General features: G+C 43.4%; 1 protein-coding gene across 6 annotated transcripts in view; it reads left to right on the forward strand.

Annotated features, from left to right (window-relative positions):
- CNOT4 (CCR4-NOT transcription complex subunit 4) overlaps positions 1-25,152 on the forward strand; it is a 125,674-nt gene that overhangs the window by 53,785 nt on the left and 46,737 nt on the right. For 4 of the 6 annotated variants that reach the window (XM_065401503.1, XM_065401495.1, XM_065401519.1 and 1 more), the window contains 5 exons: positions 11,895-12,092; positions 15,655-15,741; positions 19,020-19,121; positions 19,708-19,833; positions 23,119-23,243. In XM_065401503.1, the coding sequence (XP_065257575.1) occupies positions 11,895-12,092; positions 15,655-15,741; positions 19,020-19,121; positions 19,708-19,833; positions 23,119-23,243 (638 nt within the window). Of the gene's footprint in view, positions 1-11,894; positions 12,093-15,654; positions 15,742-19,019; positions 19,122-19,707; positions 19,834-23,118; positions 23,253-25,152 lie in introns of all 6 variants that reach the window. The other 2 variants (XM_065401510.1, XM_065401526.1) reach the window with 1 other exon arrangement.

Raw genomic sequence — 25,152 nt, forward strand, 5'->3', positions numbered from 1 at the left:
TACTTTTTTGAAGGTGGTTCCATGTTTCGTGGTAAAATAAATTATGCAAATCAATCTCAGTTAATAGTTCTGCAGGCATAGTTGAATTACTTTAAACAACACTGCTTTACTACCCCTATCTATTCTGTGTCCAAAAGCATCTAAATGCTGGTAATACTTTTATTAAAAACTAATTTTATTCATGGTATCAAACCCACTAGCAACTATAGAATCAGTGATATTAACTTAAACTGCTAACATTTCAGTATGCCACCTTCAAGCATTAAAAGCATCGATCTCTTTGCATTCCTACAATGGCAGAATATGAGCACAAAGCAACTCTAATTTGGTTCATATGCCTGTTGCAGGCAATGTTCATAATTGCCACACTTTTGGTGGCACACCTTTATTGGCCACCTCATTCTTTGCTGCAAGACTCATGCCTTCCTCTGTTCATTGTCAAACACCTCCTTTGCTTTTACAATATTGGACAGAATACAAGAAGTGGATATCACGACACTGTACACTGTATTCAATAGGTACTTCCACTTTGCTTTCAGCCTTTCAGAGGCACACTTGGCCACCTTCCTGCACACAATTTGTAGCTGTACCACTGTCTGGTACAGTGTAATCAGGATGTGACTTCTTGACTGAGAGAAGCAATTGATATGCAGTTGCTGAGAATCTGTGGAATGGAAAGAGTACTCCTCTGTCCATTCCTGAAAAGATGTCTTTAAAAATTCTGGTACAGTGCACCCTGCCTTCCCTCGCCCACTCCAGTAAACATCTAGGAACTATGCACAATGATCTTGTAAGGCTTTTGCCACCATGGAGCAGTAGACTTTTGTTAGTTTATTCCTGGGCTTGATCACGTGCACATGGGTTCATCTATAGCTCCAGCAATTCAGGAAACCCATCTGTTCAAATCCATCAGTGGTCTTGCAAATGTTTGCTAGCTTGATTGCGTGCCCCTGAAACACGTGATCTCTGTTGCGATATTCAAGGGTTTCCAGTCCCACTGGTGCCTAATTGACTGGTTGCTATCCAGGGTAGACACCTTCCTTGGGACAAACACTGCTTTTTTTCTACGGAGAATGACGCTCTCATGCAGATGATCTGAAGCTTCCCAAAGAGGTGCAAAAGTCTCCTCCTTCAAGTAGTGTCCCTATGGGTGCTCCACTGTAGGTGTATCTGTGTCCCTGTGCCTCTGATCGGAGATTTTGGTAGCAGTGTTCATTCGGCCTGCACATGAGCTCTCCCTACCTTGTGCTCTGCCTTGAGGCTAACTAGTACTGCATGGTTGAACCATCCCCAGTTCCTCTTTAGCTGCACCTGGTCTGAGACAGAGCGAATAGCAGTCCGCTTTCTCTTTGTCAGAGTTTTAGAGTTCAGTGTCTTAGCTTCTTTTAGCATTTCCATTAGATTTTTCTTAGTTTGATAGGGTTTCTGGTGTTTTTTTTTACTGTTTAAAAATATTTTTTTCTTTCCCCTGTTTTTTCCCTTTTTCCCATCTGGGGATCACCCCCAGTAAGGGGCATGCCCAACTCCCCCGGGTTTAAATAGTGTCTTTCCTGCAGGGAGGCAGTACCGGTTACAGATGACACTGCTGCTGCGTCTGATGCCTAGGAGAGGCTTACATTCCACTGAAGTGTACCTTCTGCCAGCAATTGAAGGCTAGATCCTGAAAGAACCAGGAATTAAAGTTGAAACTCTTTATGGAGGATGTTTTTAAACCAGCCTTTGACACTGGTCCCGAATCCCCTCCTAGTGAAGATTGTCCCCAGAGCCTTCTGCGTCTAAGGAGGGAGAACCAAAGAGGAAATCTTCGTACTCTCCTCTCAAAGCCTCCAAAAAGAGAGCTGCAAGTCCTCAAACTGAGCCCTGGACCAGCCAGAAAGATCTCTGGCATGGTCAGTCATCTCGGTACCGATGGCTCCGAAGCACAGTATCCAGAGGATACATGGGTCCTCCAGTGCAGACACCATCTATACGCCTAAAGACCTGAACGGTGGAGGCTCTGAAGCGGCGGCACCACCTGTCAAGGGCGAGAGCAAAGACCGTACTGTCTCTGCGACATTACGTAATGTCCCTCAGTACCAACTACTTCCAAACAACCCTCGGCAGACTGATCATCTCGTGCAAGATCTCTGCCGATTTCCTCAGTATTGGTGAATCAGCACCAACAAGCCCTGATGGTACTGATCACAGTGGTACTGCAGGAATTTCATTTCCCCAGAGATCTCATGGTGGCTGAGACTCCAAGAGTTTCCTGCTTGCTTGATATCAGGGCCCCGGTACCAAGCACATCTTGATCCCTGGAATCACCACTGGCACCAGGGTGTTCGCTTCCAGTCTCCTTGTCGGTTCCAACACTGTCCAGTGAGGACTCAGATAGTGACCAGGATGATATCCTCTTGCTACCCTCACACCATGGCCCATCTCTACATCAACCAGCGCCCTTCCAGTTACACCGTCAGTCCGAACCTCAACCTTCTTGGTATGACCACCTGTGGGTACCACCATGCTGGGAACGTGGGCAGCCTACAGGCACCATACTTCTCGGGCATCTGGTGTCTCCTACCAAGCATCAATAAGATGGTTTCTTTCAGCCTTTGCATCCAGAGCCCAAGAACCTCAAGAGAAAACTTGAGGAGCAGGAGGCCAGAATAAAGAGGTACACCACCAACCAATATCATCTCCTCCTCACCAGGTGAGACAGTGATGGCCCCCTCCACCATCCATGGTGGATGATTTAAAACTATTTCATGATCTCTCAAAAAGGGTAGCAGACACTACAAATTCCCCTTGAGGAAGTGAGACCTGACAAACCCTCCAGTCCCAACCTGTGGATCCTCTGACTCAAGGCATTGTTCATGGTTCCAACACACAGAGCTGCTGCTCCGAGAAGGTACAAGAAGTGGTGTTACACAGTAAAAAAAATTGGCTACCTGCCGCATTTACCTGAAAAAATAGAAAAGATTCCAGATTTGGTATAATTCCAAACAAGTTACCTCCCCATCGTGCTAAACTACATATTAGGCCTCAAGAGGACAGGGCTATCTCTCAGCTCACTCAAAGTACATCTTGCGGCCATAATGGCTTTCTACCAGCAGATAGAGGGATACTCGGTTTTCACTCATCCAACAACAAAGAAATTCCTCAAAGGCATAGGAAACCTCTTTCCTCAAATCAGGCACCCCATTCCAGCGAGGGACCTAAATCTAGTTTTAAAGAGCCTAACTAGACTTTGAACCTATGGCCCCCTGTTCTCTTACACATCTATCAATGAAGACAGCATTCCTAGTAGCCATCACCTCAGCATGGAGAATAGGGAAAATAGCAGCATTAATGGCACATACACCCCTTCACAATTTTCTTTTAAAGTCAATCTGAGGCCACACCCAACGTTCATCCCCATGGTCGCCTCGTCTTTTCACATGAAACAGTTCATTCACCTTCCCACCTTCTACCCAAAGCCTCATCGTGACAGCAGGGAGGCCACACTACATACACATGATGTTAGGAGAGCCTTGGCCTTTTATTTGGACAGGACAGGCCTTTAAGAAATCTCCTAAGCTCTTCCTCTCAATTGCAGAAAGGTCAGAGATGCAGCAATATCAGCTCAGAGACTCTACAATGGGTCTTGAATTATATTAACTAGTGCTACCATGATCGTAATTCGCTACCCCCACCTGGAATCCATACACATTCCATGAGAGTGTTTTCCACCTCTGTCACCTCATTAAAAATGTTCCCATGCCAGAAATCTGCAGGGCAGTGACTTGGGTATGTGCTCAGACTTTTGCAGAACACTGTGCGATTACTAGATTTTCGGCTCCACAGTATTTTCCTCCATAATAGACTAGACTCAGAAGCTCTGACCCTCCATTGGGGATACTGCTTGGGAGTCACCTACGGTGGAGCACCCATAGGGATGCTACTCAAAGAAGAGGAAATTACTCACCTTGTGCAGTAACCATGGTTCTTCAAGATGTGTGTCCCTGTGGGTACTCTGCAACCCACCCTTCTCCCTTCTACTTCGGAGTTCTCAATAGTGGTGCTGCAGTAGAGAAGGAACTGAGGGTGATTCACCCACATAGTGCTAGTTAGCCTCGAGGAAGAGCGCATGTGTGGGCCAAACAGACAGTGCTACCAAAACCTTCAATCAGGGACGCAGATTCACACACAATGGAGCACTCATAGGGACATCGTTACTGCACAAGGTAAGTTCCTCTTCCTCACTTAGTTCTGCAGTTACCTTGGATAAGCAGCTATATCCAGCAACCCTCACACTATTTGTAAACATGCTCCTGACCCCAAAATGGCACGCAGTCCACTGAACTTCAGCTTGAAGTAGCTCATGGAGCTGATTACTTTGATAATGGTGGAGAACAGAGCCTTTCACGCAACACGAATCCACTGTTGGTCTCTTCCACTGATTTACTGCGTGTATTGCTAGAACTTGTTCCACTTTCTCTCCTGGGTCACCTGGGATGCTTGGTGATTTAATAGTCAGGATCTCCATTCTGAAAAAAAGGATGCATAGAATCAACACTCTACCCATATGCTTTACATTGAGGCAAACTGTTTTAGTTTTAAGTGGTACGGTTACCTATTATAGATGCAACCTTGGTTTCTTTCCGTTCTTAGCCTCATGCCTCAACCCTCACTATCCCCTATAACTGAAAGCCTTCTTGTGTGCCAAACAGCCTTTCCTCCAAGTTCCTCCTAAGAAACTCCACCTACTTCTAGGTAATATTCTTCATCGTTATATAATCTGCATACAATTAGACAAAGAGCTGTTCAAGTTTAAAAAAAAAAAAGTTCCTTACCTCAAAGAGCCAGCTATCTGTGAAATGCCATATAAACTTAATGCTGTGTCCCTATAAAAAGTTTACCCATGTGTATCGAAGACATAACTTGTGATAAGCATGGCTGTGACCAAGCCTCAAGAGTGGATCATTGATTATGATCCAACAGTTACTCAAGTGAAGTGTGCATGAAGGATTAACTGTTGCATGGGGTTTTTTCTTCAGTTGCAGTGCTACAATACCTTGATTTGGAGCCACATTTCCTTAAAAATCCAAGTTGAAGGGTAGATCAAGTCAATATGGTGTTGCTGTGCGTGGAGTTGAATGCATCTTTTCCATTAACTCTAATGGAATGTTGAGACTTTTAAATTCCTGTGCATGGCAATGAAAAAGTATATCCCCTATACTTTCAGCACAAACCCTATCCTCTGCATACCAGCTCAGGTACTTCAGATTAGCTATTTGTCCAGGACCATGTAGAGAAACAGTTTCTGTTTGGTATCCTGCCTCTAGCACTGGTCAATATCTTGTGCTTCAGGGGAAGGTTAAATTCTTCTATAATGCACCTAGTCAAGTCTGTTGGGTGTTAAATGTGGGGAGAATTCCCTGTTCTCCATGTAATTAAGTTTCACATTTTAAATTGTCAGCCCCAGAGGAAAATCTGTAATATGTGCACCTGTCCTATCTTTAGCATCACTTCAGTAACTTCTTCATTCTCATCAATTTTAAATATTTTTGTCTTAAGATGCATTGTGTATATATATTGTTATATAAACTTTGCTACTCAATGCCTCAAACTGTTATGAAGACTAGTTATACACTTTATAATTTTGAGTTTTGTTTTCAGGACTGAGAATTGGGCAGGAGTGCCTTGGTGAGCAGCAGGGTGTGGAGGATAAATGTGTAATAGCCTTGACATGCTTTCTGAGTTGTACGTCTTCACTGCAAAAAGGGGTGGTTTTACCTCAAGATGGCTATCTCAGTATAAAGTCCTAGGAGTGATGAGTCACTGTAGTTCTTGTTCGAATGCTTGCTCGTGTCCATTCCATGTTAGGTATATGTGTGCAGCATGCACCGTTGCTGGAGATTTTTCCCTCAGGCTGGCATCTATCAGGCTGGCTCTAGTGCCTTCTTGTGTGCCATATAAGGAGTGCCACCAGCCATGGACCCTCTCAGTTCCTTCTTACCACCTGTAATGGTTGCTGAAACGTCTCCTCTTGCTGCAGCAAGGTGCCTATCAGTGGTTTTCTTCTCTGTATTGTAAGTTTAGTCTATAGTTTAGTTATAGTGTATATATTGTAAGTAGTGTTTCTGTAGATGGAACCTCCTCCCCTTATTGTTAAGGGGTTCCCATCACCCCTGGAGCTGGGCTTCAAATCTTTTGCCTCCTGTGGCAAGCCTATGCCTGTGAGCAACCCACATTCCAGTTGTCTGAAGTGTCTGGGAGAATCTCATATGAAAGACCACTGCCAAATTTGTCGAGACTTTAAGCCTTGCATAAAGGACGGAGTGATCAGACTTAAGGCTGTCCTAATGGAAGCCGCTTTTTAGACTGGCTCCGTCAACCTCGAGCAAGAGAGAGCATGGTGCTCCGAGCACCTTTCTGTCACCTGGTCCTCTGGTACCTTCTAGAGGGAAGCAGTCTTTTTTTCTCCTTTTCTGGTCACCAGACCCTCGGCACCAGTTGGAGGCAGCAAGAGGTACTGCTCCCCCATGGTCACCTAGAGAGGCCTCTGAGTCTAACGCGGAACCCTACATTCAGCCTAAGAGCCATCAGTACCCATCCTACATGCCATCGGACCTCAGTGTGGGTTCCCCCGCTGGTGCCTGGCCAGGAGGACAACGGTCTATGCACTGGCCATGCTGGAATCCTTAGGGTTTTCCCCCGGTACCGGGTCCGCCCTCCCACCGATCATCTGTCGCTTCTGAGAGGCGGACTCCCACTCCTCCACATTCAGCACCGGAAACAGACTCCAGTACTGACCCTAGTACTGATCTACAGGATGTGCCCCCTATGGAGGTTACTGAAGCTGAAAAAGAGAAAGAAGCCCCCTTTTCCCAGTACAGGCCTCTTCCTTCTCCTTCTCCTCCCCGGATGAGGCCGTCTCAGGTCCGAGCAGCTCGCTACCACAAGATGACTTTCGGGCTCATCAACAGCTCCTAAAGCAGATAGTGGCTAACATGGGGCTAGAGATTGAAGAGCTCAAGGAATCATCCCACAGCCTCATTGACATTCTGGATTCAGCAGCTCCATCTAAGGTGGTCTTACCCATTAATGAGGTGGTAATGGGTCAGGTCAAAACCCTGTACCAGATCCCATTTTCTCTTCAAAATGAGGGGCAGAGGAGAAATCTGTGCCAGCCAGTGGGTATGAGTATCTGTACTCTCACCGACTCCGGGATCCCTCGTATCACTGGCTAATGAAAGGGACAGACAGGGCCAGTCGAGTGCTACTCCCAAACAGAAGGATGCAAAGAAATGTGGTCTATTTGGGAGGAAAATTTATTGAACAGGTGGTCAACAACTACATATCTCAAATCAACAAGCCTTACTGGGATGGTACGACTACAATTTGTGGAACTCCTTGGCCAAATTTAAGAACTCTATGCCCCAGGAATTCTCAGCCCTCTTAGAAGAGGGAAAGAATGTTGCCAGAGCCTCTCTCCAGGTGGCACTGCACGCAGCAGATGCATGGTGAGGACAATGGCCTCTGCTTTCACCATGAGACGATGCTCTTGGCTGCAGCCCTCAGGACTCCCTCATGAGGTCCAGTAGTCAATCCAGGGCCTCCCTTTCGAAGGCTTCTCATTATTTTTGGAGCAGATGGACACGAGACTGCACGGCCTGAAGGATTCAAGGGCTAGCCTCATGGCCCTGGGCCTCTGTGCTCTGTCTACTTCGAGGAAGCATATCAAGCCCCATCAGCCACCACGCTTCCCAGCTCTGTGTCTGAGAAGGAACCCTGTAAAAGAAAGGGGAGAGTTTATAAGCACTGTCAACCACTTCCATCCACCTCAGCCTCCCAGCTGGGCTCGCGTAGGCACTTTGGTGGGCCTAAGCAGGCCTTTTTGAATGTGTGCCCCAGGGCGCTATACCAGTTCCCCCCTCAGATCCTGCTTCCCCTTTATTTTTGGACTGACTGTCCCACTTCAGTCCAGCATGGTCCAACATAACATCAGATCGCTGGTTGCTAAATACAGTTTTCATCCACTTCTCCCTCCCGCCCCCTATCCCCATCCCTCTTCAGGGACCCTTCTCACAAGCATCTCCTCACCCAGGAGGTGCAGACCCTCCTACGGATGGGGGCTGTGGAGGAGGCACTGCAAAACTTGAGGAAAGGAGATTTACTCCCAATATTTCCAAATCCCAAAGGCCAAGAGAGGCCTTTGATCCATCTTGGACCTGTCGCCTCAACAAATCTCAAGAAACTGAGATTTTGCATGGTCTCCCTGGCTTCCACCATTTCCTCCCTAGATCCAGGGGACTGGTATGCCGCCATCGACTTGAAGGACACTTATTTTCACATTTCTATCTTCCAGGGCCACAGAAGATTTCTCAGGTTTATTGTAAATCAGACTCCTTTCCAATTCACTATTCTTCCCTTCAGCCTGTCCGCAGCCCCTTGGATCTTCATGAAATGCATGGTGGTGGTAGCTGCCTTACTCAGACGGCGAGGTGTTCAGGTCTACCTGTACTTCGACAAGTGGGTGATCAAGAGTTGTTCAGAGGCTCACGTAAAGACCAGCATTAGTGTGATTCAAGCTGTTTTCCGAGCACTGGGCCTCTTATTACATGAGAAAGTTGACTTAAACTCTGTTCTCTGAACTGGAATATCAGGCCAGGGCTTGACTCGACCCAAGCCAAAGCCTTTCTTCGAGAGGTCTGATATCCAAAGTCATGGTCCACCCAATTACAACAGCCTGGGTTTACCTCAAGCAACTGGGTCACATGGCCACATGCAATTGTGGTCTGGCATGCAAGGCTACACCTCAGGCCCTGCAGACATGGCGAGCTTCATTTTATTCCCCGAACAGACACCAGTTGGACTCGGTGCTTGCTGTTCCAACACTGGTCCTCTCTTCCCTCGACTGGTGGAAGGACCCACAGTCGGTAATAATTTGAGTCCCGTATCTTGCCCCGACTCAGCGCCCCTAGTCTCGGACATGTCAGACCTAAGTTGGGGAGCCCATCTCAACAGATGCAGGGCTTGTGGTCCCAGGAAGAACTCTCCCTGCACATAAACATCAGGGAACTCGGGACAGTTCGCTTAGCCTGCCAACTGTTGCTTCCCAAGGTCTCAGGCAAGGTGGTGTGAGTTCTCACTGACAACACCGTGGCCATGTTCTACTTCAACTAGCAGGGAGGAGCTCGATCCTCGATCCTGTGTCAGGAGGCTGTCTATCTGTGGGACTTCTGTGTGAAGCACTCAATCCATCTCAAGGCTTCACATCTTCTGGGAGCCCAAAACGCACTGGCGGATCACCTCAGTAGATCCTTTTCCTCTGACCACAAGTGGTCCCTTCACCCGGAGGTCACCAGGTTCATGCCCCAAAGGTGGAGGTCTCCCCAGGTGGACCTGTTCGTGATCAAGCAGAACAGAAAATACCATGAGTTTTTTCTTAACTGCATGGGCACAGTCCAGGCTCGCTTTCTGATGTCGTCCTGATTCCATGGACAGAGTTCCTATTTTATGCATTCCCACCGGTTCCTCTGGTTCACAAGGTCCTCCTGAAAATCAAACTGGACAAGACAACAGTTATTATAGTTCTGGCATGGCCACACCAACACTGGTTCAGCATGCTATTGGATCTGTCAGTAGCAACCCTGCTTCCTCTCTGCCTGGACCTAATCTCACAAGATCACGATCAGTTACTCCAGTCAAACCTCTGCTCCCTTCCCCTAGCTGTATGGATGTTACATGGCTGAACCCAGAGGAGCAGGCCTGTTCGGAACAAGTTTGACAGGTTTTGCTGGGTAGTAGGAAGCTGTCCACTAGGGCTACCTGCCTTACCAATTGGAAGTGTTACTCGATATGGTCATCCCAACGAGACCTCTCTCCAACTTCCCTTCAGTCCATCTTGGACTACTTGCTCCATCTAAAACAACAAGGTCTGGCTTGTTTCTATCAAGGTGCATTCAGCAGCAATTTTGGCCTTCCACTGACCAGTGAACAGCAGGTCAGTGTTCTCTCACGAAATTATGGTCCCTTTTCTTATAGGGCTGGAGAGACTTTATCCTTAGGTCTGCAAGCTAAGCTCAGCTCTTCTCCCCTCCCCTCCCCCTGGGGGGACTTAAACATGGTTCTGTCAAGGCTCACCAGGTCCTCCATTTACATCGCTAATGTCATGCCCTCTACTGTTTCTCTCTTGGAACGTCACCTTCCTCTTATTGATCACCTCATCCAGAAGGATCTCTAAAGTCAAGAGCCTTGCATCAGAGCCACCATACACGGTGTTCTTCAGGGACAACGTCCAACTGCACCCCCGCCAGGCCTTCCTGCCAAAGGTGGTTTCACAGTTCCATAGCAACCAGCCCATTTTCCTGACAGTCTTCTTCCCGAAGCCTCACAAGAACTCAGAAGAGTGGCGACTTCACTCATTGGGTATTAGGCATGCCTATTATTGAGAGGACTAAACCCTTTTTGCAGTTCCACACAACTCTTCGTAGCTGTAGCAGAAAGGATGAAAAGCCTTTTAGTGTCAGCCCAGAGGATCTCATCCCGGATGATCTCCTGTATTCGGGCATGCTATGAGCATGAGAATGTTCCACCTCCGGCCATCCTGACCACTCTCCACTAGAGCTCAGGTCTCTTCAGCAGTGTTCATCGCAGAGGTTCCAATCCACAACTTGGTTGTTGGTGCCTACTTTTGCATCCTACTACGCCATCACCCAATAGCTTGAGACGATGCCAGGTTCAGGAGAGTAGTGTTGGAGTCTGCATGTCCATGAGCTCCAAGCTCACCTCGTGTGGTACTGCTTGTGAGTCACCTAATGTGGAATGGACATGAGCAAGCACTTGATGAAGAAAAACGATTACTAACCTTTCCGTAACTGTTGTTCTTCGAGATGTGTTGCTCATGTCCATTCCATGACCCACCTCCTACCCCTCTGACAGAGTTGGTCATCAAAAAGAGACTCAAAGGGTGCATGGCCAGCAGCACCCCCTATACTAGCTCATAAGCACACGGCACCAGAGGGCGCTAGAGCCATCCCGACGGATACCAACTAGGGAAAAATCTCTGGCAATGGTTCACCCGGCACACACATCTAATGTGAAATGGACACGAGGAACATATCTTAAAGAACAACAGTTACGGAAAGGTTAGTAACTTTTTAAAACTCTGTGTAGCTAGTTGGGGTGAACCCACCTTGGGTTTACTTCAACTAACTTCATTGAGGTAAAACCTACAGTGCTTGTCTTCATTGAGAGAGCTATCTTGAAGTAAAAATGTTTGTCGTCACTGCAAAAAGAAAGTCTGAAACTGCTAGGCAAACATGTTAACAGTACTATGAAATCATCCAATGTAGTAGTAGTAGTTGTAGTAACCTGCCTCTGTACCAAGGGAAGATAACACACACAATGAGGTATACAAAAGCAAAATTCTCTGATTAGAAAGCTAAGAGGACTCTTGAAAACCCAGAGGTGCACGTTTTGATTTCATGACAATGACAAATGGATTCTTTTGTTTTATGTTATAGATTGGCTTTTAAAATATTCTTCATACATATCACGGAATTAAATTCGATGTGGGATAACAGGGCCCTGCCTTTTTCCATGCTTACTGTGCTGCCGTATTGAAATTCCTTGGGAGGATTCTGTCGGGGTTGCCAATGCTTGTAGAATTCCCCAACAGAGCGAGCAGCAGGGTCAATGTAATTCTTGTCAGTTTCAGTATTGCATGAGTGCAAGTAGGGGGATTGTTTGAAAGTAATGTGAGATTCCCCTCTCTCCCTAAGGGGCTGTGTACACTGTTTCCACAGAGCTGCCAGCCAGAAAACTACATCACATTAACATCAATTTGTATATCTAATTACTGAGATTAATTGTTCTCAAATATTTAGTCTCTTACCTGGGTTGCATTTAATGGTGTTTTTTATGTTCAGCCATATCCAGAAGATCCAGCAGTGTACAAACCACTCTCCCAGGAAGAGCTGCAAAGGATAAAAAATGAAAAGAAACAGAAGCAAAACGAGAGGAAGCAGAAAATATCAGAGAATCGCAAACACCTGGCCAGTGTACGGGTTGTACAGAAGAACCTTGTCTTTGTTGTAGGGCTGTCACAGCGCCTAGCAGATCCAGAGGTAAACAGTTCACATGTGTCAGATCTCCCTGTTGCTTAAATATTACCATAATCAAAATATCTAAAGACCACATCTAAAGTGTGGTATCCTTGTGCTTCACTTGGATGACAAACTGCATGTTGGTTTTTACTGATGCCAGATAAAACAATTCTCTAGAAATGGCTGCTCTGATGCGTAGGGTCCCTTCACTTTAAGGGCGTGGATGAAATTCCTCCCACCTTCAAACCTCATCAGCTGTTCATTGTTTTTGTTTGTGGTAGTACTAGGTGCGCTAACCTTTTTTGGACAAACATGACGTTAGGTTTCTTCAACATAAAATGAGCTGAAGGATTTGGATATATGAGCTTTGCCTGTGCTAGACCCACAGCTACAGCACCACTTTCCATTGCAAGTGGCTTCCTCCTACTTTTAGAGTGGTGTCAGTGCCCCTCTTAGTCTCATTTGGTCCAGTCGCCTGCTGTAGCTGGTGTTCAGTTGAATACATGCAACTGGAGGCAAGTAGCAGATATTTAACTATTTCAATGTGAATGTATTAGCTGATAGGGCCAGGGAATCCCCCTTCTGCTCCACTGATCAGACTGGTAGAAGTACTTCCCAGTATTGTCTCCATTCAGTTGCATTTTCTTATGGCAGCCTTATTTGGGAGGAAAAAAATCCAGAACATAGGGAGGGAGATCTAAGCATCTGGGTCAGGTGGGGGGACAAAAGAACTGAATTGCCTAAATTGCAGGGCCGTTATCTCTTATCACTCCACTCCTCATCAAAGATGAGTACAAAATTTTCTGGTTAGTGGAGTGTACCCACCACTTTCTGTAATATTTTTGCTTTAATTTTAAAGTTTCTAACCTTCATAGTTGCAGAGAACCTTCCAAAAGTGACGAATGTAGTTCTGTCTTCCTGAAACTGCAGATGCTTTTTGGGTACAGATGTGAATTACCAAGGCCCAAATCCTGTCCTTAGTATGCAGTCAAACTGCTGAACTGTGCACTGCAGAATTTCTCTGTGGTTTGGGTTGGAGGAAAAGGACCCCCTTCCATTCTCTCATGCTGTTCCTTAGACGCAGAGCCACTCGATAGTTGCATATCCAGCCTCAGAACTGGATATGCAACTTGCTGCTTCATCTCCCTCTACACTGCCTGGGAGAGGGCAATGGCCAGTGGATTGATATTGCGATTCTCTCTGCAAACTCCATCATTGCACAGGTAGCTACTACACAGCTGGGCGCCTTCTAGTGTATAGGAGGTGTGCCTCCCTTGCATGAGTTCCCTAGATTATGTTCCTCTGCGGAGTGGCGCTACACGGATTCTGCTATAAGACAACCCCTTGCTGCGGGGGAGGGGGAAGCTCTTTAAAAAACTGCTCCAAAGGTGATCCTCACAATTGCAGAACCATAGAACCATAGGGTTAGAAGAGGCTGCAAGGTTCATCTAGTCTAACCCCCTTACAAGATGCAGGATTTGTTGTGTCTAAACCATCCAAGACAAATGGTTATTCAGCCTCTTTAAAAACCTCCAGGGAAGGTGATGCCACAACTTCTGTAGGCAGTTGGTTCATTGTCCTACTCGTCTTACAGTTAAGTTTTTCCTGAGATTTATTTTAAATCCGCTATGCTGTAGTTTGAAACCACTGCCTCTTGTCCTGCCCTCTGTGGCAACAGAGAACAACTTTTCTCCATCTTTTTTTATGGCAGCCTTTTAAGTATTTGAGGACCGCTATCATGTCCCTTAATTTCCTCTTTTCCAAACTAAACATACCCAGTTCCTTCAGCCTTTGCTCATACAGCTTGCATTCCATCCCTTTGATGATCTTTGTTGCTCGCCCCTGGAACCCCACTTGAGACCTCCTTCCCATCTGACATTATACCATTAGTAGTTACTCTTTTTGTGGCTGTTTAATCAGTTATGTATCCATTTAACAGTACTTCTACCAAGCCTGCATTTCTTCAGCTTAATTAGGACAATGTCACATGGGACCATGTCAAAAGTCTTGCTAAAAATCTAGGTATATTATGTCCACCACATTTCCCCCATCCACCAAACCCGTAACTTTGTCAGAGAAGGAAATCAAGCTGGTTTGGCATGATTTATTCTTAGTAAATCCATGCTGCCTGCTAGTGATTATGCCTTCATCCTCCAAGTATTTGCAAATTGAATGTTTTATACATTGCTCTAGTAGCTTCCCAGGTATCGAGGTCAGGCTGATTGGTCTATAGTTCCCTGGCTCCTCCTTTTTCCCCCTTTTAAAGATGGGCACTACATTAGCCCTTCTCCAGTCTTCTGGGTCTTCTCAGTGCCAGGCAAATAGGTTGAAACTTTAGTAAAGACAGAATTATCATACACATAGATGAACATATATGTTGGAGAAGAATCAACGTAGAGTTTGTGTAGGGAAATCGTGCTTCATCAGTCTATTAGAATTCTTTGAAGGCATAAACAAGCATGGGGACAAGGGTGAGCCAGTGGATATAGTGGTCTTGGACTTGCAAAAAGCCTTTGACAAGATCTCACACCAATGGCTCTTAAGCAAGTAAGCAGTCAGAGGATAAAAGGGAAGATCCTTTCATGGTTCAGTAACTGATTAAAAGATAGGAAACAAAGAGTAGGAATAGATCATCACTTTTCTGGAAAGAGGTAAATAGTGTGGTCCCCCAAGCACCTGTACTGGAACCTATGCTGTTCAACATATTCATAAATGATCTGGAAGAGGGTGTGAACAATGAGGTGGCAGAATTTGCAGGCAATTCAAAAATGTGGGGGGAGGGATAGCTCAGTGGTTTGAGCATTGACCTGCTAAACCCAGGGTTGTGAGTTCAATCCTTGAGGGGGCCATTTAGGGAACTGGGGTAAAAAAAATTGTCTGGGGATTGGTCCAGCTTTGAGCAGGCGGTTGGACTAAATGATCTCCTGAGGTCCCTTCCAACCCTGATATTCTATATTCTACTCAAGATGGCTAAGTCCAAAACTGATTGTGAAGAGTTAAAAAGGAATTTCACAAAATTTTGTCTCAATGCGTCAGTGTCTCCGTAGATGAGTTTTCAAGTCAATTTTTAAAATTAGGACTAATACAATTGTTTCCTTACTCCAGAAATTACAAAATGTATCTTTAAAACATGGGAAAATATTAGATCAACCTGGTCACTCATGGGCTAGCTTTGTGCTCCAGTCAAGTTCTGGGGGTAGCTATTACGTAATTGTGTGGTGTATGCACTGGGGGGCAACCCTCTGTAGTAGGCGTTGGCTGATTATTGCAGGTTTTGGATGTCTTGGGTTCGAAAAGGAGCTAGAAGATGCAAGTGTAAGATATGCTGAATGCCTGTCATCCTGGCTTTTGGGGGCAGTGTTAATGTTACCAAAATTAAGAAAAAGAAATGTAAATCTTTTTTTAATTGAAGGTTCTCAGAATAAACTTATCTATATGATCTTGTCCTCTCTCATTTTCACTAGTTAAGGGTCTTAATAGCAAAACTAAGTAAAGGATTAATTTTTTTAATGAATAAGCAATATCATTTGAGTTGCTATTAATTTCCCAATATGTCTGTTTAATTTACTCATTCTTCCTGCAGGTTTTGAAGCGGCCAGAATATTTTGGGAAGTTTGGTAAAATACATAAAGTTGTCATCAACAACAGCACATCATATGCAGGCTCACAGGTAAGCCATGGTAGGAGGCTCTTGGGCTTTTGTCGCTCTGGTATTGTGGTGGCACTGTTCATGACAGGAGTTATGGGTTGAAGAAGAATCTGGGCTACATTTTCCTGATTGAGTGGAGACTAATTACACTGCTCTACAGCCAAAATGCTTCTGAAATAAATGTAGTCAAACTTTACTAATTCTGGGTCACTGAGAATGAAAATGATGCTTAAAATTGTTGATTGGCTCTAGTTTTCAAGATATGCTATTGGGTCAGTATATACGACCCTTGACTTGGGAATGGCGGAGGATAAGTGAGTTATAAAGGGAAGGGATCTCAATTTAAACCAGAAATGACTAAAATACATCTTTGACTGGATCTATGAATAAATCTATGACTGGGTTTGGACAGTACTTGCTTTTTAGGCAAAACAATGAATGATGCAATCTGAAGCTGGTATTGCATCATACATGATATGAATTGCATCATGTTATTCCTAGAAGTCATGGATGATGCAATCATAACAAAGCTTACATCACTCTGCTGAACAAATTGCCCTATATCAGCTCTAGAAATCATACAGTGTCATGCTCTCTTATTTGTCAGTGTTTGATTTTGCAAAGGGACACATTTCTGTTTAGCCAAAGTGAGCAGAGATGCCTCGTACTTGTGTGAACAGTGCAGATAACTTCTGCTATGTTTGTGGTGAAGTGACTTTTGCATCACAAAAGCGCAGTATAACCACTATGGTTAAGAAAGCCTATCACCTTTATTTTGGCTGCAAAATTGGAGATAAGGACAAGAGGTGGGCCCCACACATATGCTGCAACACTTGTGCAACAAATCTTCGCCAGTGGTTGAACAGGAAAAGGAAATCTATGCCTTTTGCAGTGCCAATGATTTGGAGAGAGCCAACAGATCATACCAGCAATTGTTACTTCTGCATGGTGCCTCCAGTTGGGAAAGGTGTCAAAGAAGAAAAAGTGGACTGTGCATTATCCAAACATTCCATCAGCTATACACCCAGTACCCCACGGAGAAGGACTACCGGTTCCTGATGCACCAGAATCATTCTCACTTGAGTCAGACGAGGAAGAGGATGAAACTTCTGGTCCTGAACCATCAATGTCACAGGACCCACATTTTCTCTCATCCTCCTCCTCTGAACCACACCTCATAACACAAGGTGAACTGAATGACCTTGTCAGGGATTTGGAACTATCCAAGAGTAAGGCAGAGCTGTTGGGCTCCAGACTACAGCAGTGGAATCTCCTGGCAGGTGATGTTAGGGTTTCCATGTTCTGTGACCGTCAAAAGGATCTTGTCCCATTCTTCTTCTTGGAAGGTGATCTTGTAGCCTGCAACAACATCAATGGTGTGATGGCAGCCCTCAACATCGTTCACGATCCAGATGAGTGGAGACTGTTCATTGATTCATCGAAGACGAGTCTTAAAGCTGTTTTACTGCATAATGGCAATGTTTTGCCATCAATTCCAGTTGGTCATGCAGTCCATATGAAGGAAACCTATGACAACATGAAACAACTTTTGAGGTGCATAATCTATGACCAACATCAGTGGCAGCTTTGTGGCGATTTGAAGGTTGTTGCTCTCTTGCTTGGTCTGCAGACTGGATACACAAAGTACTGCTGTTTTCTCTGCGAATGGGATAGTCGTGCAAGAGATTCCCACTCCATCAAGAAAGATTGGCCACTCCGACAGTCATTGGAGCCTGGGAGGAAAAGTGTTCAGCATCCACCACTTGTTGAATCAAGGAAGATTTTGTTACCACCCTTACACATCAAGCTGGGTCTGATGAAGAACTTTGTCAAGGCCATTGACAAAACACAAGCAGCTTTCAAGTACCTCCGTGGAAAATTTCCAAGGTTAAGTGAAGCTAAGATAAAGGAAGGTGTCTTTGTTGGTCCTCAGATTCGTGAACTTCTTCGAGATGATGCATTTGACCATGCACTGCGTGGCAAGGAAAAGACGGCATGGAAAGCCTTCCAGTTAGTGGCAATAAATTTTCTTGGAAACAACAAGGCAGACAACTACAGGTTGTTGGTGGAAAACCTCCTCAAGGCATACAAAAGCCTTGGTTTCAACATGTCACTAAAGATACATTTTTTGCACTCTCATCTAGATTTTTTTCCCCACCGAACTGCGGAGCAGTGAGCGACGAGCACGGCGAGCGATTTCACCAGGACATCGCAACAATGGTGAAACGCTATCAGGGCAAATGGAGCCCATCAATGCTTGCAGACTATTGCTGGACAGTGACAAGAGATGCTCCATTTAATGAATACAAGAGACAAGCCAAGAAGCGCTGAGTAGACACTGAATAGGACTAAACTATGTACATAATAGTTTTTTGCCTTTTGTTTCATAATAAATTTTATTTATATAATCCTTTTGCTGATTTTTAAAGTTACATAAACAGGACAGGTGAAATATTATCATGTAAAGCAACCATAAACACATGAAAAGACCTAGGTTTACAATTTGATTAAAACTCTACTATCTATACAATATACATAGACCTAAAATGTAAAAACTTAAATATCTTAGAAACAGTAGCCAATCAGTTGTTTTAATTGTCATATTTGAATTCAGCACATCAAAATACATAATAAATGGCACATTTTATCTCTGAAGCAGACGACTTCTCAAAAATTGTAGACCAGTGTTGTTATGGCAGGTTTTGGGGCTGGGGATTGGAGAATTAATACTACAGCAACAGAGTACATAGAGTAATATTGATTGTATCCTTAAATGACTTTGCACATGCAATCCTTGGAAAGTGTCTGCAAAATAATGGAGGTGGTGGTAGGAGGAAAGCAAAAGAGAGAAGGAATTGGGAGATAGAGAGAATCTTCAGGAAAGCCCTCTGGAATAATAGTGTGGTATCTATTATTTCATTTCCAACTACCCAAGTACTTTAATAAGCCATATTTTATAAGCTTTAACATTTTAATAAACTTTTGAGAGCCTTAAGCTTCCTTTTTTCAGACCTTTACATTTACTACATTTCAAGTAAATTGTTTGATTTCAAACAAATCTAATTTTAAACCTTGTTAAATGTTTCAGAGTAGCAGCCGTGTTAGTCTGTATCCGCAAAAATAACAGGAGTACTTGTGGCACCTTAGAGACTAATAAATTTGTTAGTCTCTAAGGTGCCACAAGTACTCCTGTTATTCTTGTTAAATGTGTAGATTTGAATTTAGCCAGATAGTTAAGGAATAATTAAAAAAAAAAAAATAACCAGAAAGAATTCCACATTGTTCAATTCTTTCTCTAGGGTCCGAGTGCAAGTGCATACGTAACCTACATCCGATCAGAAGATGCTCTCAGAGCCATACAGTGCGTCAATAATGTGGTGGTAGATGGCAGAACACTTAAGGTAGTATTGTTTTGCATTCTGTGATTGATTAGCACATGCAAGGACATTAACATCTAGTGCAGATTCTAAAAATCTGTTATTTCAGATATGTTGCTATATTTTACTCAATAAAAACAGACACAGTATTTATATAAACCAGCAGAGCTGGTCATAGAATCCAAGTGTCTTGAATTTGAGCTCTTGTGCTTAGTGTTTTTGTGGGAGGGCTCAGAAATGAATAGGGGATTAACTCAGAAAATACCAGCTTTTAATTGAGATCTTTTTTTTCTTTGGCCTTACCTTTTCAAATATGAAAGTAAATCTCTATCCAGCTTTGGTCTTGCTTGCTTTTATTTTGATGTGATGAAAATTGATTTTGAAGTACATTCTGATTATCCAGGCCCTGGATATCTGAGTCTCTCGTGTTACTGATATCCTATTTAGGCCTTATCAAAAAATCTTGTTTCGATGAACTCCAATTTTTATGAACGTATATTGTCTTCTGAGACGTCTGTTAAATTGAGGGGGATTTTTTGTGCTTGAAATGTGGCTTCTAGCTTTCTGTGCTTAGCTCAGCTACTCAGTCTCACTTTTCTTTCTCCTTCAGGCATCTTTAGGTACAACAAAATATTGCAGTTATTTCCTAAAGAACATGCAGTGTCCAAAACCTGACTGTATGTATCTACATGAGCTGGGGGACGAAGCAGCCAGTTTCACAAAAGAGGAGATGCAGGTAGATGCACACAAAAAGGAGGATCCTAAACTGTAGCGTAAATGTCTGCTTTTTTCCTGTGTATGACTTCATAGAATATCAGGGTTGGAAGGGACCTCACGAGGTCATCTAGTCCAACCCCCTGATCAAAGCAGGACCAATTCCCAACTAAATCATCCCAGCCAGGGCTTTGTCAAGCCTGACCTTAAAAACCTCTAAAGAAGGAGATTCCACCACCTCCCTAGGTAACCCATTCCAGTGCTTCACCACCCTCCTAGTGAAAAAGATTTTCCTAATATCCAACCTAAACCTCCCCCACTGCAACTTGAGACCATTACTCCTTGTTCTGTCATCTGGTACCATTGAGAACAGTCTAGATCCATCTTCTTTGGAACCCCCTTTCAGGTAGTTGAAAGCAGCTATCAAATCCCCCCTCAGTCTTCTCTTCTGCAGACTAAACAATCCCAGTTCCCTCAGCCTTTCCTCATAAGTCATGTGCTCCAGCCCCCTAATCATTTTTGTTGCCCTCCGCTGGACTCTTTCCAATTTTTCCACATCCTTCTTGGAGTGTGGGGCCCAAAACTGGACACAGTACTCCAGATGAGGCCTCACCAATGTCGAATAGAGGGGAATGATCACGTCCCTCGATCTGCTGGCAATGTCCCTACTTATACAGCCCAAAATGCCGTTAGCCGCCTTGGCAACAAGGGCACACTGTTGACTCATATCCAGCTTCTCGTCCACTGTAACCCCTAGGTCCTTTTCTGCAGAACTGCTTCCTAGCCATTCGGTTCCTAGTATGTAACAGTGAATGGGATTCTTCCATCCTAAGTGCAGGACTCTGCACTTGTCCTTGTTGAACCTCATCAGATTTCTTTTGGCCCAATCCTCTAATTTGTCTATGTCCCTTTGTATCCTATCCCTACCCTCCAGCGTATCTACCACTCCTCCCAGTTTAGTGTCATCTGCAAACTTGCTGAGAGTGCAGTCCACGCAACCCTCCAGATCATTAATGACTTATATTAAAGTATAGTGAAGCCAGCCTTTAAATATTATCATGGCAAAACTTATCTTTTTTTTTTTTTTTTTTTTTTTTTTACCCAAAAGGTACTTAGCCAATTGGGTGCTGGCGGTTTTCCAATAAGTGCTATTTTTTTACAGGCTCAAAAGGAGTCAGTCCTCCAAGTATTGGATAGTTAAAGGTTTGTAAGACAATTGTGGGATAGTTTTTATGAAATCTTAAACAGTTGAATATATTTCCTACTGTATCTCATGAAATGGGTGCTAAGCATTTGGAAGAATATTAAGATGTTATGAGGGTAATTTATTAGAGCGTAATACATCTGTAGGTTAGGATGCATTAACCAAATGTTAAGTTCATGATTGTCAGGAACTTCTCAGAAAAGTGGTTTTTGTTTAGGGATTGAAAGGAAACCATACAGGTTTCTGTTCCTCCCATAATCCAGTAGCTTGGCTTGCATGACTGAAGGTGTGGGCTTTGAAGGATTGCCTTTTGAGTATAGATCAAAATAATGTGATGGTGTCATAAAAACTGAGTATAATTTTTTTAATTTTGCCTGATTTGGAGACTTTTCTCTAAAGTCTTGTGCTACTGAAGAGGTATATAAGGTCTCTAGCTCTGATTGGATTACCTATCATACTTAGTGGAAGTGGGATGCATAATCAGTACTGTTTGAGTGAGTCTTAGTAAGGTAAGTAAAGTAAGGACTGTTTTTCCCCCGGTACTTTTTAGTTTCGTATGAAATGGTTTAAAATGAGAAACAATACTTCTGCTGTTTTAAAAATGTAAGGCTAAAGATTACTTTTTGATTGAGTTGTAATATAGTACAGTATTTCTGGAATGACTTGACATTGTCATGAATAGTTTAATTGTATTTATCTTTTTTTTTTTTTTTTTTTTTTTTAACCTTGATGGGTATAACTGAGGGCTGTTTACAGGGGTTGGCAATGTGCACCATGGGGGTGTGATTTGTAAAGTGCACTACTGCTTTGCAAATTAATTGATCTGTGTAGACCCTGCTGGTGCACACTAGGTTTCCTGGTGCATTTCAGCATAATACTGTTTGAAACAATACTATGTTAAAGTTTACTGGGGAATATTTAGGGTCTACATGAACTGGTTAGTGCACAACAAGTTTGAGCGTTTTAGAAATCACACCCCATAATATGCATTATTAGACATTATGCTATTAGACATACCATTTCATGACACTATGTACAAAATAAGTGTTAAAGGTGTAATGAACACTTGATACTTGCGTAATGATATAGCTCCAATTTTACAGGAGGTCTTTTTGCTTCTGTTTCTAAAGTGCCTATCATAGTGTCGAGGGTCACTGGGCACAAGTGACTGGGAGTTTCAAATTCAATTTGTTTGTATTTTGCAACTTTAGATTTAATTTAAAATTCTTGTAAATATTGAAATACATTTAACTTGCATGTAATATTACATTGTAACCATTCTAACCCAAGACTCATACCAAAAACTTCCTTCAAATTTGGACAGCTTTGGTTATCGGAAGAGAGAAAAGGCAAAATGTTTTAATATTTAGTCTAACCCTATTTCAATCGTCATGCTTAAGTGCCTTCTCTCAAACAATAAATAAAACAGAGAAAAAGCTACTCTGCATTAGGTTGAATAAACATTAGATAAACTGTTCTAATATGTTCTAGGAATGCCAAAAGGGTAGACCTGGATTGAAAGAATCTCATCCCCTTCCTCACTCAGAAGTAGAGTCTGCGCAGTATGAATAAGTCAGGCATAGAAATCTCCCCAGTTCCTGAAAGCAGCATGCCTGTCTCCCTGTAATACTTTGCTTTACAGAAATCCACTTCTGTATTGAACAATCCCCAGTCACACTAACCAGAGTGCTTTTTCTTACCCTATTGACAGCTGTGTGATGCTTTTGAAATAGTCCTTGGAATGCAGAACTGTTTACAACAGCAAAGAAACTCTTTGAAGTGAAGAGACTATCTCTTTCTTCCCTCTGGACAGCTTAATATACATTAGGGGGATGTAAAATGCAGACTACACACTTCTCTTGGAAACTTACTTTATTTGGACTGTACTACAGCAAACATTTTTGCTTGAACTGGAGAATAAGTCCTAGGAAGGCTTGAGTAAATTGATTTTCTGCTTTAAAAGGTACCAAAAGCGAAAATGAATTTCATATTAAAAAACAGCAAGCAAAGCCTTATAGTTTTGTGCCCCCAAGATCTTTCAAATCGGGGAGGGAATATGAATTTCAACTCAGGTTGCATTGAAAACTTTAACTCTTTCCCCAGGCGGGTAAACACCAAGAATATGAACAGAAGCTACTGCAAGAATTGTACAAACTAAACCCCAACTTCCTCCAGCTGTCTACGGGTACAGTTGACAAGAACAAAAACAAAGTGACAGCACTGCAGAGGTATGATGTGTAAGTACTGTCGCCAGACTGACTGACAACACTTTCCTTTTAAAGTTATTTCCATTAAAATTCCTGGTCCTCTCTCCCATCTCACCCAATGCTTGCTGTTTAAGATGGAAGATGTGGAATGTTCCATCTCAAATTTTTGCTCATATACACATGCAGGATTATGCAGTACTTCTAGTCATAACATATGCTGAATCTTATTTGATAAATGAAAGGATTCCCCCTTCTTGTACCACATGGATTTGTGCACATTAACTCCAAACAAGCAGTCATCGTTTTGAAGCAGGTATCAGAAGGGTTTTATTTAATATTTTCACAATTTTTGCAGTAACATTAATGCAATTCAGTGAATATTGTTAAGCAGCAAATTCTTGGTAATTATAGCTAATGTGGCATTTGCTTTGTGATAAGAGGGCAGTTTCTGCTGTCACGGTGGCTGAAGTGTCCAAATATTTGATGTTTTATTTAATATTTAACATACTTCAGTGTTAAGATTTGAACACAGACTAAGGTCTGGTCTACACTAGGAAATTAGGTCCGTATAACTGGATAATTCAGGATTGTGAAAAATCCATATCTCTGAGCTATGCAGTTAAATGGACCTAGTTTCTGGTGTAGACAGTGATAGGTCGATGGGTGAATTCTCCTAATGACCTAGTTGCCACCTCTTGGGGAGGTGGAGAACCTAAGTTTACTAGAGAACTCCTCCCATCAGCATAGGTAGCGTCTGCACTGAAGCCCTACAGCGGGACAGCTCAAGTGGTGCAGCTACGCTGCTGCAGTGTTTTAAGGGCATGGCTACACTTGCAGTTGTAGAGTGCTGGGAGTTAAACCAGCCTTCGGAGACCGCAGCAGGGAAAACGCTGTTGAGTGTTAACACTCTCAGCTGGAAGTGCACATTAGCAGCTTCCCCCCATCACTTACAGCAAGCGCCATTCCTTTGTCCCGGAGCAGATAGGCAGCCAGCTGTCTGAAACAGAGCTTTGAAAGGGCATATCCGCATTCCTACAGCGAGTTCAAAACAATGACAAGAGTGGCCACTTGACTTAAGGGGATTATGGGACGTTTCCAGAGGTCAATCAGAGCACACTAATGCAACACCTTGTTCACACTGGCGCCACAGCGCTCCAGCAGGGGCACAGCAAATGTTATTCCACTCGCCAAGGTGGAGTACCAGCAGCGCTGTAGCCGCGGAGTCAGAGCGCTCTACGTGCCTTGCCAGTGTGGACAGGTAGTGAGCTAGTGCACCTGGGGCTCCTTTATTACACTCTAACTCGCAAGTGTAGCCAAGCCCTAAGTGTACGCAAGCCCTAAAAATCGGGGAAATTCAAAGTGAAACAGTTGAACTTTCGTCTTTGCTTTTACCTTTGGGTGAGAAACAGGCACATGGTGTGAAATATCCTTGGTGCTACATCCTAGCAAACTTAAATGGTGGTTTTGGTTAAATATTTGAATTGTAACTTTCTCTTTCTTTTCGTCTGTCTTCCCATTACGGCGTGTTACTAGATATTTTTCAGCTGTGGTCTACTTTACAAAAGCCACCTCTTAACAGTTTTTTTTCATCCTGTAATTTACAACCGTACAAAAAATAAATCAAAAGCTAAAACAATTAGCTGGTGTGTTTGCTAAATATGTTAAATTTAAGATGAACAAATGGGAACTATTAACTATTTTCCATTCACGAAGGGACTTTCATACTGGGGGTAAACTTTTAAAATGTGCCTGACATTTTATATAGCACTTCTGGTTCAGGATCAGAGTTCTTTGTGGGCTTGTTCACCTGCTACTGAAACGAATTCTGGCAGCAGCACTGCACAACAGTTTATGCAAGAAAATGAAGAAAACGATATCAAAAAGAAACAGCCAGGGGAGTTTGGATAGTTACATTCTGTCTACCAGCATT

Source organism: Emys orbicularis, chromosome 1 (assembly GCF_028017835.1).
Source record: "Emys orbicularis isolate rEmyOrb1 chromosome 1, rEmyOrb1.hap1, whole genome shotgun sequence".
NCBI classification, from domain to species: domain Eukaryota; kingdom Metazoa; phylum Chordata; order Testudines; family Emydidae; genus Emys; species Emys orbicularis.